This window comes from Ranitomeya variabilis, chromosome 1 (genome assembly GCF_051348905.1).
Source record: "Ranitomeya variabilis isolate aRanVar5 chromosome 1, aRanVar5.hap1, whole genome shotgun sequence".
Taxonomy (NCBI): Eukaryota; Metazoa; Chordata; class Amphibia; order Anura; family Dendrobatidae; genus Ranitomeya; species Ranitomeya variabilis.
In genome coordinates this window covers 760,527,070-760,542,740 of record NC_135232.1, presented here as the reverse complement: position 1 = coordinate 760,542,740, position 15,671 = coordinate 760,527,070, and the positions used below count along the sequence as shown (strand labels likewise).

The window sequence follows — 15,671 nt, the reverse complement described above, 5'->3', positions numbered from 1 at the left end:
CCATCTTCTCCATTGCCGGCATATGTTGGAGTTACACTGCCCTCGAGTGACATCCAAGTGCAGTGCGATGTATTACATGCACGCATAGACTTACATGGGTGCATAAGATCCGATTTTTGCTGCAAATCGCAGCATGCCAAATTGGTATGAGAAAATAATTGCAGATGTCAGCTGCCCCATTGTTTAACATTGGGCCAATTGCTATCCGGTTAATTATCATATTGCAGTCGTCCAATTTCATTACAAATGGGAGTGAGCCCTTAAAGTGTACTGTATGATTTGTTCCATAGTTGAAAATGCGCGTTCACGCTTTCATGCAAAGCTTACCACCCTGGTTTACGGTCTCCAGTTTAGAGTGAAGCACATCAGGATACAAGCCTCCCGCTGAATGAAAATCTCTTTAATTTGTGCCCTGTCTTTTTATGGCTATTTTTACTCCTCACTTACAGAACTGATTCCTTTGGCCTTCGCTAGTTTAAAGCATAAGTGCAGTCTAATTTTATGGACCTTCATGAAATTATAATGTCTTCGAAAATCAGTCTAAAGTGGCAAAATGCACTAATTATCATTCCCTTCCTCCATGGAAAATTAGTAATTGCTGCCTATAAGCAGAAATCACAATAAGAATAATGCAGAAATCAGAATAATGTCACAGGTGCAGTAAGAATTGTTTTATGTTAATTTATTTTCAATTTTGAAAATATTTTTTTTACATCTCCCTTAGAATTTTTCCTTAATTCATCCTAATCATAGCATTTAGAAATTTCAAATACAAAATGTCTTTATATACAAAAAATTATTTTTCACAAGAAATCGCATCCTACTTTCTGTTTCTTCAGGCTCTGTATTTGTAATGGATAAGGGATAAATCATACATACCCTATGTCAGCATTTTTCAGTTTGGAGCTCATATTTGAATTTCAGCACTATTTAAGTCTGTTCCCTGCTACTATGTACAATCTTTGTGAATCTCCTGAAGAAGTCTGTGAACTTCGAAACGCACATTGTTACCTACCACAATGTATATTGGAATCATTTGTGGACCACCAGCAGCGCAGGTTACCCACATCTCCGATTTTTCAATACCATGTTGGACCTGCCAACCTATGGAGCTGCATCAGCTGGATCACCTCTATTCTGAAACCCTACTAGTGTTGTATCTCACATAGCCATACCCGTTACCAGTACCGCTTTATTTCATACATTGCTACCTGGATAAAACTCTATTGTACTTATATTGTCCCCACAGCCTATTTCAACGCCTTTAATGGCTAAACAAAAAAATTGCATTAGTAAGCTTATTGAGCCTATGAGCCCCCTCATCAGGAATCTCAAAGAATCATAAGGAAAATATTAAATACATAGTTTCTACAATGGCAAAGAAATATCTAAAGAACACCTGTCATGTTCAGAAATGTTGTTTACCTCAGATATAGGGTTAATCTAAAGGTAAATAGTGTAAAAATTATATTCGGGTGTTTTATTGGATCTGACGGAGAAAATGAACTTATATCCTCTCTTCCAGACAATGGGGTGGTGCAGGGAGTAACAGACTCTGCTTACCTTACGGTGAGCATGGCTGTAATCACTCCCCGACACATTGATTGACAGCCTGCTCTGCATTGCATGTATGCAGAGCAGGCTGTTCTTTATAGAGCTGGGGAGTGATTACAGCCCTGCTCCAGTAAAGCGGGTTTCATACTTGTGTTCAGGAGGGCTGCGGATGGCTGCCTACTTCCTCCTTTCTTCGTCCCTGAAGCTCCGCCTATGCTCTGCCTACTTCTGCATGCGTCCTGCGTTTCCCTGCCTAGCTATACAGAAGTAGGCAGAGCGTAGGTGGAGCTTCAAGGAGGAAGAAGGGAGGATGTACGCAGCCATCCGCAGCCCTCCTGAATCCAAGTATGAAACCAGCCTAACATGATTTTAATCTTACCTGCAGATTAAGGTACCTTACCTGCAGATTAACCCAATACCTGCATGTAAATTGTATTTCTTGACAGGTTCCCTTTAAATAAAACTTTTATTTGATACACATGAATAAAAATATTACTTTGAAAGTAACCTTTCTCAACATCATGGGTGCAGTTGTATGGATTGGGTTCAAGTCTCTCTTGTGGCTTTAACCCCCCCTCCCATCCCCGGGCAATTTCCTTTTTTGCTTTTTTGTTTTTTCTCCCCTTTTTCTAAGAGCCATCATTTTTTTATATTTCTGTCCACATAGCTGTATGAGGGCTTGTTTTATTTTAGGATGATTTGTACTTTTGAATAACATACAGTAATAACACTGGAAAGTAGGAAGAAAAATTCCAAGTGTGTTGAAATTGCAAAAAAAGAGTACCGTATTTTTCGGACTATAAGACGCACCGGACTATAAGGCGCACCCAGGTTCTAGAGGTGGAAAATAGGGAAAAAAAATATTTGAAGCAAAAAAATGTGGTAAACTATTTAATAACATAAATAACATACTATTACATGTGGTGTTATTACATATAATAGTATGTTATTATGTTGGAAGCTGCAGGACCTGTGTGGTGTCTGTACAGTACTATATGAAGACGCTGGAGGGTGAGTATAAGAATGGGGGCACAGGGCTGATATTGAAAGCACCACTCCAGCACTGCAAAATAACACTGGAGTGCTGCTTTAAAATCCCATGGGAGAACTATAACTCCCAGCATGTCCTGCAGATCATATGACATGCTGGGAGTTATAGTTCACCACAGGAGTGGCAGAGTGCTTTATTGTGTATTGTAAAGACTAACCTCTTAATTGTGGCAGCCAGCCACACTGTGGTGAGGTAAAAGCATCCCATGACTGCACACAGAGCCCTCCCTCTTGTTGCCTCTCCACAGCACAGGTTTTGAGGAAGCCTGCAGATTCTAGTGGAGAGCCTGAAGGACCTGTGATGATGTCAAGAAGAGGGAGGGCTCTGTGCTGCAATATGATGCTCCAGCCTGCCCACTCCTGACATCACACAGGTCCTGTTTGTGCACAGCACTCGGCATCCAGGCATGGCAGGCAGGTATACAGGGATCTCCTCTCCACTCTGGTCCCTGCTGCTGCTGCCTCCTCCCCAGGACACACAAATCTCCCTAGCTGCTGCAGCAATCAGCGCTGAGGAAGCCATGCGTGTCCCTGCTTAAGTGCAGTATTCATTTGCTGCTCCCAGCTCACTGCTCAGCTGATCGGTGGGCGGGGATCCGCTAATGAATATTCACTGCACTTAATCATCGGGACCACATGGTTTTCCCAGCGCTGATTCCGGGCAGCGGGATAACAGTGCGATCCCACTCACTGCTGCCCCCCTCCCCACATGCTACATCCGTACCATAAGACGCACCCACACTTTCCTCCCAAATTTGGAGGAAAAAAAGTGCGTCTTATGGTCGGAAAAATACGGTAATTACACAATTTTTTCACATTTTTTTATTTTATCATGTACTATATGTTAAAACTGACCTGGAAATAAGATTCCCCAGGTCAGTATGATTATGTATATACCAAACATGTATAGGTTTTGGGTTTTTTTTTTAACTGGTGAAAAAAAATACAGAAATTTGTAAGAAAAAAAATGTTGATTTTGTCGCAATTTTCCATGACCCATAAAGTTTTCATTTTTTGCTGCGTGGGGGCTTAATTTTTGTCCCCTGAGCTGAAGTTTTTACTGATACCATTTTTGATCTCCTCTTTTTGCATTTTGAATTGAGGCCTCGAGCCAAAGAATAGGATATTACATATCTTTTTCATATTTTCAATAATCAGGTTTATGCTTTACTTGTACATTGAAAATCATAAATATGTAACTCATATCACATTATTTTTCTCCAAACGTTAAAACAACATTTTACTGAATTTATTAAGAAGCTGAAAATCACAAAATGATCTTTATTATAATGAACTGACGACATTGAATATTTTATAATAAATACATAAATTGATGTAAATATAATCCATATAAACGAAATCTTTTTGAAGGTGTTTTGAAGAATACATAAATACAGCAGTGATGATCATATCAATATTTTGTATCTTCTCTTTAAAAATGTTTGTTTATTCATCTCTTCTGCCAGCAGCTATCCACTTTGCTTTTTAACCCTTCAAACCCTTCAAGTGGTCCTGCTGCTCGTGTACTGGCCTGCCTTCTGGTATCTGCTCCATGCTTTGGACACTGAGCTAACAGACACAGCTACCCTTTTTGCCACAGCTCGCATTGATATGATGTCCTTGATGAGCTGCACTACCTGAGCAACTTTTGTGGGTTGCCGACAATTCTGCATGCTACTGTAGATCACCTCTAGGGGTGAGAACAATGACAAAATGCAAACATGACCAAAACAACAACCAAAAAGGATGAGGACAGAGAAATGGTCTGTGGTCACCACCTGCAGAACCACTCCTTATAAAGGTTGTCTTGATGATTGCCTTTGATTTTTAACTGTTGTCTGTTCCATTTTCACAACAGCAGGAGAAATTGATTAACAATCAGTGTTGCTTCATAACTGGACAGGTTGATTTCACAGAAGTGTGATTGACTTTCAGTTACATTGTGTTGTATAAGTATTCCCTTTGTTTTTTTGAGCAGTGTATTTTAGAATGCTGCATATTATTTAATTATATTTACATAAAGCAGAACCTTTTTGAGTATTCTTCAACTCCTTACTGACAGAAAACCATGTGTATATTGTGATGCAGTGACCCATGTTACAGCCAGGAGGCGCTGTATGTGCTCCTCAGGATATGCATGGAGGCCTATCTGTAATGGTGATAATGAAACAGTGTCCAGCATGATTGTAAATGGCCGTATGTGTTGCAGAGGGAGTCTGCGCTGTAAGCCTGTAGTATGGTTGTTCTGGGACCTGTAGTCCCACAAGTATTTGTATAGTTAAAAGGGAGGCTTGCAGGGCTAGTCGGAGAGCTGGGAGGGACTGGCTAACCACACCCACACCTCACACCTATGGGGGTGGTTACATGTACATAATGTGACCAGGGTTTGGGTCACATGTTCAGAGTGTATGGACCTGAATGGTCAGAGTGTGAGGTCCTGTGAATGGCCTGTGTGTTGGAATGTCCTTAAGTGGACTGGACTCTTGGAATCACATGGTGAGGCCATGGACTGATAGCCTGTGTGTTGGAATGTCCTGGAGTGGACTGGATTCCTGGAAGCACCTGGTAAGGCTATGGACTGAAGGCCTGTGTGTTGGAAGTGCCTGGGACTGGACTTCCTGAATAGCGCACTGAGAGGCCTTATCATCAGAGCCTGTGATGGCTACTGTGTTGGGAAGCTACAGTTCCGTCTGCTGGTCTGGACTATCTGAAGTGCCCTGGTCACAAGGTCGGTGATCCCAGTTCAGTAGCTTCCCTGGGAACCAGGACTGACAACAGTCAGTGTGTGGAGCAGGAGCTCCTGTAAGGTAACTCCAGATAAAGGGGGGTTACGGGCAGAGTAATATCTGCCATTAGAGCAGACTGTTAGTGCTTATGATGTTCACTTGATGTAAATAATGAACTGTTCGTGGTGCGGTTTATGATGTTTAATAAACTGGATAGACTATTTTTGTGAGAAAATGTGCCTGAGTGCTTTAATCCCATTGCCAAGCGAGTGTCCCCCAACCCACTCAGGTAGCGCTATCTCACAATATCTACCATTGTACTAAAAGTGACATTCTGCAGTGAACTTTAGTGGAAATGTAAAATAATAAACAGTAAAAGTGTGTTCAGTCAGCTTTTATTTTGCTTTTGTTATCCAAATCAATCCACGTGAATAGGCACTGCTCTCTGTCAAAATCTGTGAGGAACGAATGATAGATGATAACGCCAGAATGCACCTACTTTCTGAAAAGACAAAAAGGGACAAAATTGCCTGCTTTGGAACTCACTTGTGTGACTTTTTATGTCCTTAGGTGTCAGTGCAAGCTACCTGTGTGACCCTGACTGCTATGAGTGTAGATCGCTGGTACGTAACTGTGTTCCCACTCCGCTCTTTGCGTCAAAGGACTCCACGTGTGGCTGCAGCTGTAAGCCTAGGAATCTGGATAGGTAAGAAGCTAATCTTCTCAATTTTATCCTTTGGTGGACATATCCCAACTCCATGGACTTGATAGATGCCTCTTTAGCGCAGCAATGTGACTGTTAGCAGCAGCATTGTACAGACGTCACTCAAACCCCAGGGAGGATACTATTTTCTGCATCACTTCTCCGGTAAAGTGGGTGCCTCTGTCACGCTCTATGGTCTCAGGCACTCTGTATCTACAGACGACTTCTGAGATTAGAACCCTTGGCGGTGGCTTTATACACATGGGTTATGCTTCTGTCCATCTTGGAAAGAGGTCGACACACAAGTACATCCTTGGGAAATTGAATGTAGTCTTTCTGAAGGTGCTGAAATGGGTACATGTGCCTCAGTGTGTACCTCATAGGCATCTTGGTGGTGTGTCTTCATATTTGGCTGCAGTGACACTACACCCAGGAGCATACCAATGGCAGTGGACGAGGTCTGTCATGACAGTCTTAGATTGGTGAGTATTGTCATGGGTGACTTGAGTCATCTTGGGATACAGAACTTGGAGAAGGCAAACTTTGTCCACCTTGTGCTACAGTCCTTCTGGTGACTGCACAGCTCTTTTCTTTTGCCATCTGGTGAATTCTTCAACACCAGCCTATTGTAGGTTCTGGAGAAGGTCATAGCTCACAGGTGGGTCCATAGCCGAGGCCACATGTGCAGCTGCTACTCTGGCAGGGTTGTCTCTTGATTGGTAAGCAGCAGACTTTGCAGCCTGGTCAGCCAGCTGGTTGCCTTTTGCTGTGGTTGAGTCGTTCTTTGCATGACCTTTGACTTTCCCTATGGCAACTTTCTCAGGTAAACATAGGGCCTCCATCAGGCGTTGGAGAGATTTATCATTCTTGATAAGCTTGCCTGCTGCTGGAGGAAAGATCAAGAACTCCATATAGGTCGATACTCAAGAAATCATAATGGCTTTCTATATTAATGGTGGCAGTTTGGTCTTTAGCATGTCTGGAGGCTTCTTCTAGGGCACAGAGTTCAGCTTTCGGAGCTGACGTGTGGGGGCAGTGGTTCTGCTTTTATGTTTCATGGAGGGAAACAGCAGCATATCCAGTGTAGAACTGGCCATCCATACCTTACCGCGATCCTTCCACAAAGAGCTTATGGTCTGGCTAATCTAGTGGGATATCGATAATATAACTGAAACCCAAGTGGAACATTAGTTGTATACAGTTATGTTCCTCTTGTGGCTCAACTAGCAGGTCACCCAGGTTACCACTACCACTCCCTCCACCTTCAAGAGGCAACAAGATGGCTGGATTCAGTGTAGTGCAATGGTGAATGTTGATGTTATCAGGCATGTGGAGGACACAATGAAACCTGAGATGTCAAGTAGTACTAAAGAAAGAATGGCCACAACATCATGAGAGACATAAAAAGTGAGGGAGAAAGTTAGAACAATTACAGCAGGAGCTACACAACATTCATGACTTAGTGAGACCCTCAGTCTCCTGGAGAAGGGGAAAGGAGGGGGTTATCATGCACTCTTATGAATCTTAGAGACAAACTACTCTGTACTCCAAGCAAGACACTATTAGTGACTCTAATTATGGGCTTTAAACCTTCAACAAGGGCACAGGACAGTAAACGGGTGTGTACCTTGGACGTGCTCTCGTATCCTAAGTCCTGCCATCTTTGCCACAGACGGGTATAATATTTTTCTACTGAATCTGTGTCTGTTTGATATTATGAAGGGTGGCTGACTGGGAGGCTAACCTGTCCTGACCCCACTGAGTGAGTTTTCTGACATGCTGCTTCCCCAAATCTATTGAAGTATTATCTGCATGTGGGGCTCCTATTGCCCCTGCTACAAGGGAGTAGAAGGTATCCCCTTACTCTGCTGTCACCATGTCCTCTAAATCTCAGCAACAAGAAAGCCCTTCTTTTTTTCTAACCTGTGTAACACATGGCATTGGGAAACATTTCAGGGTCTGGCATTCTACTTATCATGACCAGCATTTCACTAGGATCCTAGGGACGCCACACCCCCATTCCCAGGGCTCTACAATATCGGGTCCCCTGGTAGCTATCTCGGTGAGAGCTGAGGGCAAGCAGCAGGGGTTGAGGTGAGCTGCCCATCTTGACTAATTGTCCTTGTGAATCTTTGATAGCAGCAAAAGACTGACGAATAACTGCTGCATCCATTTGGGTTGTGCAAGGGAAGGAGCTGGAGGGCAGGGTAGGGCCTGAAGGTGCATTGGTCCCATCCAGTGCAGGCATAATATTCATTGAGGGCTGAGATTATGTGGGCATAGCACTTGGAGCACTGGCCACGGGGTGCCACATTATGCAAATGTATTATGGGCTAATAACAAAGGATGCAATCCTGGCTTAGGAGTAGTGGGCTTTAATGGTTTCTTTGTGCCAACAGGGAGCACCATGTACAGGACAGGTCTCCACCCAAACTAAATTCTTGTTCCTACATACATTTTCACTGAAGGTTGGACATATGTAAGAGAGTGGACTCAAACTGGGAGCGGCACTGGGGTCAGCACCATCTTAGTTACATACGCTTGCATACAAAAACTTACCACCATGTTTTTCTTACTACAACTCACCTCTAGTTACACATTTAGATGTTATTCCGCCATATCTCTGCCTGATCTAACAAGGCTGCATCATTTAAACATCCACTCTGTTCCTTCAATACACTTCCAGAAACTCCAGACAACCAGACACTGAACAAAACCTATGCATTTTCTGCCCTAGTTTCTTTACTTTCTGCATCAGCAATTTTAACAGCAACTCTACCATGCTCAATCTTTTGTTTCTGTAAAAACAGAAATACAGAACAAGACAGGCAAACCAGCAGAGACTCTTACCACACTCACTATGGTTTCCTTCTGTCACTCCATGCCTGACATACTCTATATATAATTAGACAAAAACCATCGGCACATACACATAGGAGCCGAACCCATATGGGTTTCCTTAGCAATACAAGAGGCTGCTGCTGACAATAACCAACATTGGCTCCACCTGGTACAATCAACTGATCGTTACAATCCAACCCAATGTACAGATAACCAGTGAAATGCAAAATCCACATTCCCCATACAAGATGCAACAGAAGAATTCAACACCGTACACAAAGTCTTATTAGGGTTTTTTTGTCTAACAATAATGGACCCACTTACTATGAACAGATCAAGTGACCTACAGATCCAGTTACCCAAACACACCAGGGCAAGGGAGAAAGACAAATTCAGGTAGTGTAAGAATAAAATTTCATACCTATTGCTGCAGCTATGATTTGTCAGTCTGTCTAGGTACCAGCAAACTGTTTGGATCAATCGGTCCTTTGAACTAGCGGGTCCATGTTCATTGCACCAGGTTTTGTTGTCGCCACATAATTGTGCCTGCTCCACATTAAATTGTAAAAATGTAAATGCAGCGCCCCAGAGTCCTGGTCGTTGCAGTAATGTCGCTCTGCCACTAAGGGGAGTGATGTTACGTCTGATTGCACTAAAGGAGTTTCTCTGACCAGGTAACACTCACACTACACTTCACACTCGGGCCACCAGGGGGGGTGGTTCTATCTAGTAGGCCACTCCTCACACTCTGGTAAAACTGGGGGTTGGACAGGAAGACAGTGAGAGAGGTAGCTGGGAAGTGCTAGAGAGAGGACCTGTCAGGGATGGGATCCTGGCAGACTCCTAAGAGCAGAACTAACCAGTGAACAACGGGAATACAGAAAAGAGGCATTAGGACCAGAAGGAGTCGTGCTGTTAGACCGAGGCAACATCCTTCTGAGGCGCAAACAGTCGGTGGCCGGAACGCCGAGCAAGTAAGAGACTCTAAGTACTACTGCAAACCACGGCCGGACAGCCAATTATAGGTTGGCTGTCTCACACAAATCACCTAAGCAGACAACGGAGGCAGCTGTGGGAGAGGGGCGACTCTGGGGTCCCGGAGGAACTCCAGGCCTACCCCGTCATACGGGTGCGTCCTACCATATCACCTGGGGGACGGAGAGAACGAACATCAGAGACAGACAGAATCAGTTGTGAGGACTATCCCGGGAGCTCAGCAGGGAAGGACTACAACACACAGCGCTAGAAGGTAGACACTGATTCCCACCTGTAAAGAGAACTCCTGATGTGCCTTTGGACCGGCCGGTCTCTGACAGCCCTGTTGACAGCGCTCTGGACTGAGGATTCTAAAACCTTCAGTAAAGAGGTAAAGAGACTGCAACCTGGTGTCCTCGTTATTTACTGTGGCCGACACTGCACCGCACCACCACCACCATCCACACCTATTATTGGGCGCCCCTCAGCAGGGTCACGGACCGGGTCTAGCCACCGTGACAACCCCAGAGCAGAGACTCAGAGGCCCGGTACCGGGTACCCCTCGGCCCTGCGGCAGTGGGGGTGCTCCATTTTGGCGTCACGAACAGGATTTACTTAAGCCTGAAGAATCAGGTCATGTGTGCCTTGGAACTGTGATTTATTGTGCTTGGACTGTAACTTTTTGCAAAGACTGTGCGTTGACAATTGCCGCCAGGAGTTCCCGCCACGATTCGCCATCGCAGTGTGCGGAGGGAGGAGCCTCAGCTTCGTGGGCGGGACCGGCCAAAAAGAAGCGCGGAACGAGAAAGCGCGGTAACGTGCCGATCCCGGAAGAGGAACTCCGATCTCCAGCAGGTTAGTGGAGGAAGGGCCAGCCATGTCCGAGTCGGGAGGAGCGGAGGAAGAGGCCGCAGCCGGGGACGCAGGGGCACCTCCGGGACCCGCAGCGGGTGAAGCCGCGGCCCTAATACAACCACCGGTTGCCGCAGAACCCGCTGTTCCCCTCAGCCAGTCGGACGCTGCCGCTAACACAAAAGCCATAATGCCCTTCTCTATGCCGTACCTGCCCGGAGCGGCCTGGCTCCCACGATACTCTGGGGAGTCGCATACATTCACTGACTTTAAGGAAGGGCTCTGCAGCCTGCTTGAGTTCTATCCCCTGACGGAGCCGCAGAAGGTTCATATGATAACCGGCCAACTCTTTGGGGCGGCTCTGAGAGAATTGAAGTCCTGGCCCGCCGAGGATAAGGGAACTGCGCAGCAGATTTTTGCAAAGCTTAAAGCTACCTTCGATACTCGCACTGCTACAGAAATTAAACTGACTTTCTATGGATGCAAACAGAGACCGCAGGATAGCTTACGGGACTATGCCCTTAATCTCCAGGAGGCGATGCGGGCCATTAAGCAGAGTGACCCCGGCAGCATGCAGGATGAGGATAAAATCCTGAAGGAGCGGTTCATTGAGGGGCTCCTGTGCAGTCACCAGCGGGGCCAATTGCACTTCCTGGCCATGCAAAATCCAGACTTGACTTTTGCGCAATTCAAAGATAAAGCTATCCAGGCATTGCAGGAGCGACAGCCCAGCCGTGCAGCACCTCCCCGGCGTCCCGCTCTCACATACCACCAGGAGGTGGCGTCGGATGCCCCAGTCGCCGCCGAGGCCGATGCCCAGAGCCTAGAGGACGACTCCCCTGCAGGACTTCGTCTCCAGATGCAGGAGCTAACCAAGAGCGTAGCTGCCCTGGCCCGGACGGTGCAGTCCCTACAGGAGGCCCCCAAGGAGAAGATCCAGTTGGCCTCCAGACCAGAGGATGTCCCTTGGATGCGACAGAGGAGGACTCCGCCGACCAGAGGCCGGAACGACGATCGCTTCCACCAGGACGGACGACCCATCTGCCGCCGCTGTCACCAGGTGGGCCACCTTGCAAGGTACTGTCCTTTAAACGAGCAACCCCTGGGGCAAAGGGCCAACCCCCAGGAGTAGGACGGTCAGGCCCGCAGCATTGGAGAACCAAGTACATTGGAGGACGACCAGTTCTCCCTGTAGTGGTTGATGGAATCCCCTTGAACGCTTTGCTGGACACCGGTTCTCAGGTGATGACTATACCTTACGTGCTTTATAAACGGTATTGGGAGGACACCGATATTACTCGTGGCCCTGACGATGATTTCACCATAATAGCCAGTAATGGTCAGCCGTTGCCACAAGTGGGGTATAAGGAGGTCACCATCAAGGTGGGGCGGGTGGAATTGAAAGCCCAAGGGATTGTGATTGTTGATATTGATCGTCGAGAATGTAATCCCATGATGACTCTTGGTACTAATGTTATAGAAAATTGTCTTGCAGAAGTTATTGTTTTGTTGCAACAGGTGGCAGAAACCGCTGGCCACAGTGAGCAACGTGCCCTGCAGAAGGAAATCAGAGCTCTGATGCAGAGACAGCAGGTAGAGCTGACTGGTGGTGAGATTGGTCGTGTCACTGTGAGTGATTCAAACCCCATCGCGATACCCCCCAGGAGTGAAATGTTAATATGGTGTCGGGCAGCCATAGGCCTCAGGGGAAAGGACTACCAGGCCTTGGTAGAACCCGTATATTCAGACAATAGGCCTACTATTCTGACAGCCCGGGGGGTGGTCGATGTTCGCCAGGGGAGAGTGCCCGTACGTGTCCTCAATTGTGGGGAGGAAGAGGTTCACCTCACCAAGTATGCCACGCTCGCCAAATTATTCACTGTTAATAATAGTGTGATACAGACACCTGAACCCTTGGTCCCGTCAAACGTGGCGGAGGACAACAGTTCTGCAGAGCACTCGAAAGATTGGTGTCGGGAATTGTATGTGGGCACTGACTCTACCCCATCCCATCAAAAACAGGGGGCCTACAGGGTGGTACACGAGTACGAGCAGGTATTCAGCAAACACCCCTTAGATTTTGGGCAGGTGAAAGGGATCCAACATCATATCCCCACGGGAGATCACCGACCCATAAAAGAGAGATATCGCCCTGTACCCCCAGCTCATTACCAGTGTGCCAAGGACATGTTGCGGGAAATGAAGGAGGCTGGGGTGGTGAGAGACAGCTGTAGCCCCTGGGCAGCTCCGTTAGTCCTTGTTAAAAAGAAAGATGGTACAATGAGGATGTGTGTTGATTACAGGCAGTTGAATCGCATTACACATAAGGACGCATACCCACTGCCCAGGATAGAGGAGTCTCTGGCTGCCTTAAAATCTGCTAACTACTTCTCTACCTTAGATCTCACCAGTGGGTACTGGCAGGTTCCTGTAGCAGAGGCGGACAAAGAGAAGACGGCCTTCACGACACCAATGGGTCTCTGCGAGTTCAATTACATGCCCTTCAGATTGTGCAATGCTCCCGGGACGTTCCAGAGGATGATGGAGTGCTGCCTGGGACACATGAACTTCGAAACCGTGCTGCTGTATTTGGATGATGTCATTGTCTTCTCTAAGACCTACGAAGACCATCTGAAGCACCTGGCCGAGGTGTTTGAAGCCCTGTCCAACTTTGGCTTAAAGGTGAAACCGTCCAAGTGTCATCTGCTGAAACCTAAAGTGCAGTACCTGGGCCATGTGGTGAGCGCTGAAGGAGTGGCCCCAGACCCCGACAAGGTCACGGTGATCAAGGACTGGCCAAGGCCCAGTGACCTTCACGAAGTCCGGCAGTTCCTCGGGCTGGTAGGCTATTACCGGAGGTTCATTAAGGACTTTACCAAGAAGGCCGCACCCTTGCAAAACCTGTTGGTGGGCCAACCAAAGAAGACCAAGGGGAGGAACACCCCCTTTGATTGGAACGAGGAGCTGGAGGGATCCTTCGCTTGTTTGAAGTCGGCACTGACGGGAGAAGAGGTACTGGCTTACCCCGAATACGACCAACCGTTTGTGCTGTACACAGATGCCAGCAATGTGGGATTAGGAGCCGTGCTGTCCCAGGTCCAGAAAGGCAAAGAAAGGGTGATCGCTTACGCCAGCAGGAAACTCCGTCCCACGGAAAGAAACCCTGACAACTACAGTTCCTTTAAGCTGGAATTCCTTGCCATCGTCTGGGCAGTGACAGAGAGGTTCAAACACTGCCTGGCCTCCGCGAAATTCACCGTCTTCACGGATAACAATCTGCTAACGCATCTGGATACTGCCAAACTCGGGGCCTTGGAACAGCGGTGGATGGCCCGGCTGTCCAACTACGATTTCACCATCAAGTACCGGGCGGGACACAAGAATGCCAATGCCGATGCCTTGTCCCGAATGCCCAATTTGCCAGAAACGGGAGAAGACCCGGAGGCACTTGAAGAGGTGGAGCTGCCTGCATTCCATCGCCCCAAAGCCACTCAGAACTCTCATCATGTGAAGAACAGGCACAGGAACCAACCGGATGCCACGCTGAATCCCCTGCCCCATCACGGGTGGGCGGAGACCCAGGATGGTGACCCCGCGGTCCGTCGGGTGAAAGAGCTCTTGACGCAGGCAGGGTTGCATCCCGGCCCAGATGATCCACAGGAAACCCAACAGCTGTGGAAGGGGAGAAGCAAACTGTTTATCCATGATGGCAAGCTGTGCATGAGGAGCATCGACCCACGTACTCATGAATTGGTGTGGCAGATAGTGGTGCCAAGGCGAGATGCGCCCATGGTTCTGGGAGCCTACCACGATGGAGCCGGACACTTCGGATGGAGGAAGCTAGAGAGGCTGCTCCGAGGGAGGTTCTATTGGATTGGCATGAAGAGAGCCATTGAGAAGTGGTGTCGGGAGTGCGGTCCATGTAGCCTACGCAGGAAGGACCGTGGCAGCCAACGGGCTCCCCTGCAGCCTATCATCACCAAACGGCCACTCGAACTGGTCGCGCTGGATCATGTGAAGTTGACACCTAGCCGGTCAGGCTATATCTACGCTCTTACCATCGTAGATCACTACTCCAGATTTTTGGTGGTTGTACCTGTCAAGGATCTAACGGCCAGGACTGCCGCCAAGGCCTTCCAGCAGTACTTTTGTAGGCCCCATGGCTACCCAGAGAAGGTACTGACCGATCAGGGACCAGCATTCGAAGCAGAAGTGTTCCAAGAGTTCTGCCAACTGTACAGGTGTAAGAAGATCCGAACCACGCCGTACCATCCTCAAACCAATGGGATGTGCGAAAAGATGAACCAGGTGGTGATCGACTTATTGAAGACCTTGCCCGTAGAGGAACGGAACCTGTGGCCGACAAAGTTGCCTGACCTGGTGGATATCTACAATCACATCCCAGTAAATTCCACCAACTGTACTCCAGCGTACCTAATGAGGGGAAGGCCTAGCCAGTTACCCGTTGATCTGGACATGGGGGTCCTAGTCCCCGAAGATAACTCGCCGGATGCAGATTGGGATGCAGAAAGGCAGCGAAGGTACCGCAAAGTACAGGAGTGCGTGGAAAGAAGTCTCGCCCAGGCTAGGCAAAAACAAGAAAGGGACTACAACCAGCACGCTCCTGCGATTCCCCTGTCACCTGGTGAGCAAGTACTTAAACGAAAGAGGAGACTACACAAGCTCGATGACCAATGGGAAGCGGAACCGTATACCATCCTGTCATCCGACTTCGACAACACGAAGGTCTGTCTCATCAGCAAGGACAGAGGGGAGACCTCGACAGCGGTATCCAGGGATCACCTTAAGGTCTGCCCCGATAAGTTGAGAGAGAGGGACACGGCCCCAAGAATCTCCCCGCCGGTGGAAAAGGAGAAGATGATCCATACCGTCCTTGGTGACTTTCCCCAGTCCTGGACTCAGATAAATCAGGCCATCGTGGTACCTGTTCTAACGTTTCAACAGCCGGA

At 47.5% G+C, this 15,671-nt stretch overlaps 1 protein-coding gene across 1 annotated transcript in view; it reads left to right on the top strand.

Annotated features, from left to right (window-relative positions):
* KISS1R (KISS1 receptor) overlaps window positions 1–15,671 on the top strand; it is a 341,875-nt gene that overhangs the window by 202,976 nt on the left and 123,228 nt on the right. Inside the window, exon 3 of the mRNA XM_077253499.1 lies at window positions 5,901–6,036. Coding sequence (XP_077109614.1) covers window positions 5,901–6,036 — 136 coding nt within the window. The remainder of the gene's footprint in view (window positions 1–5,900; window positions 6,037–15,671) is intronic.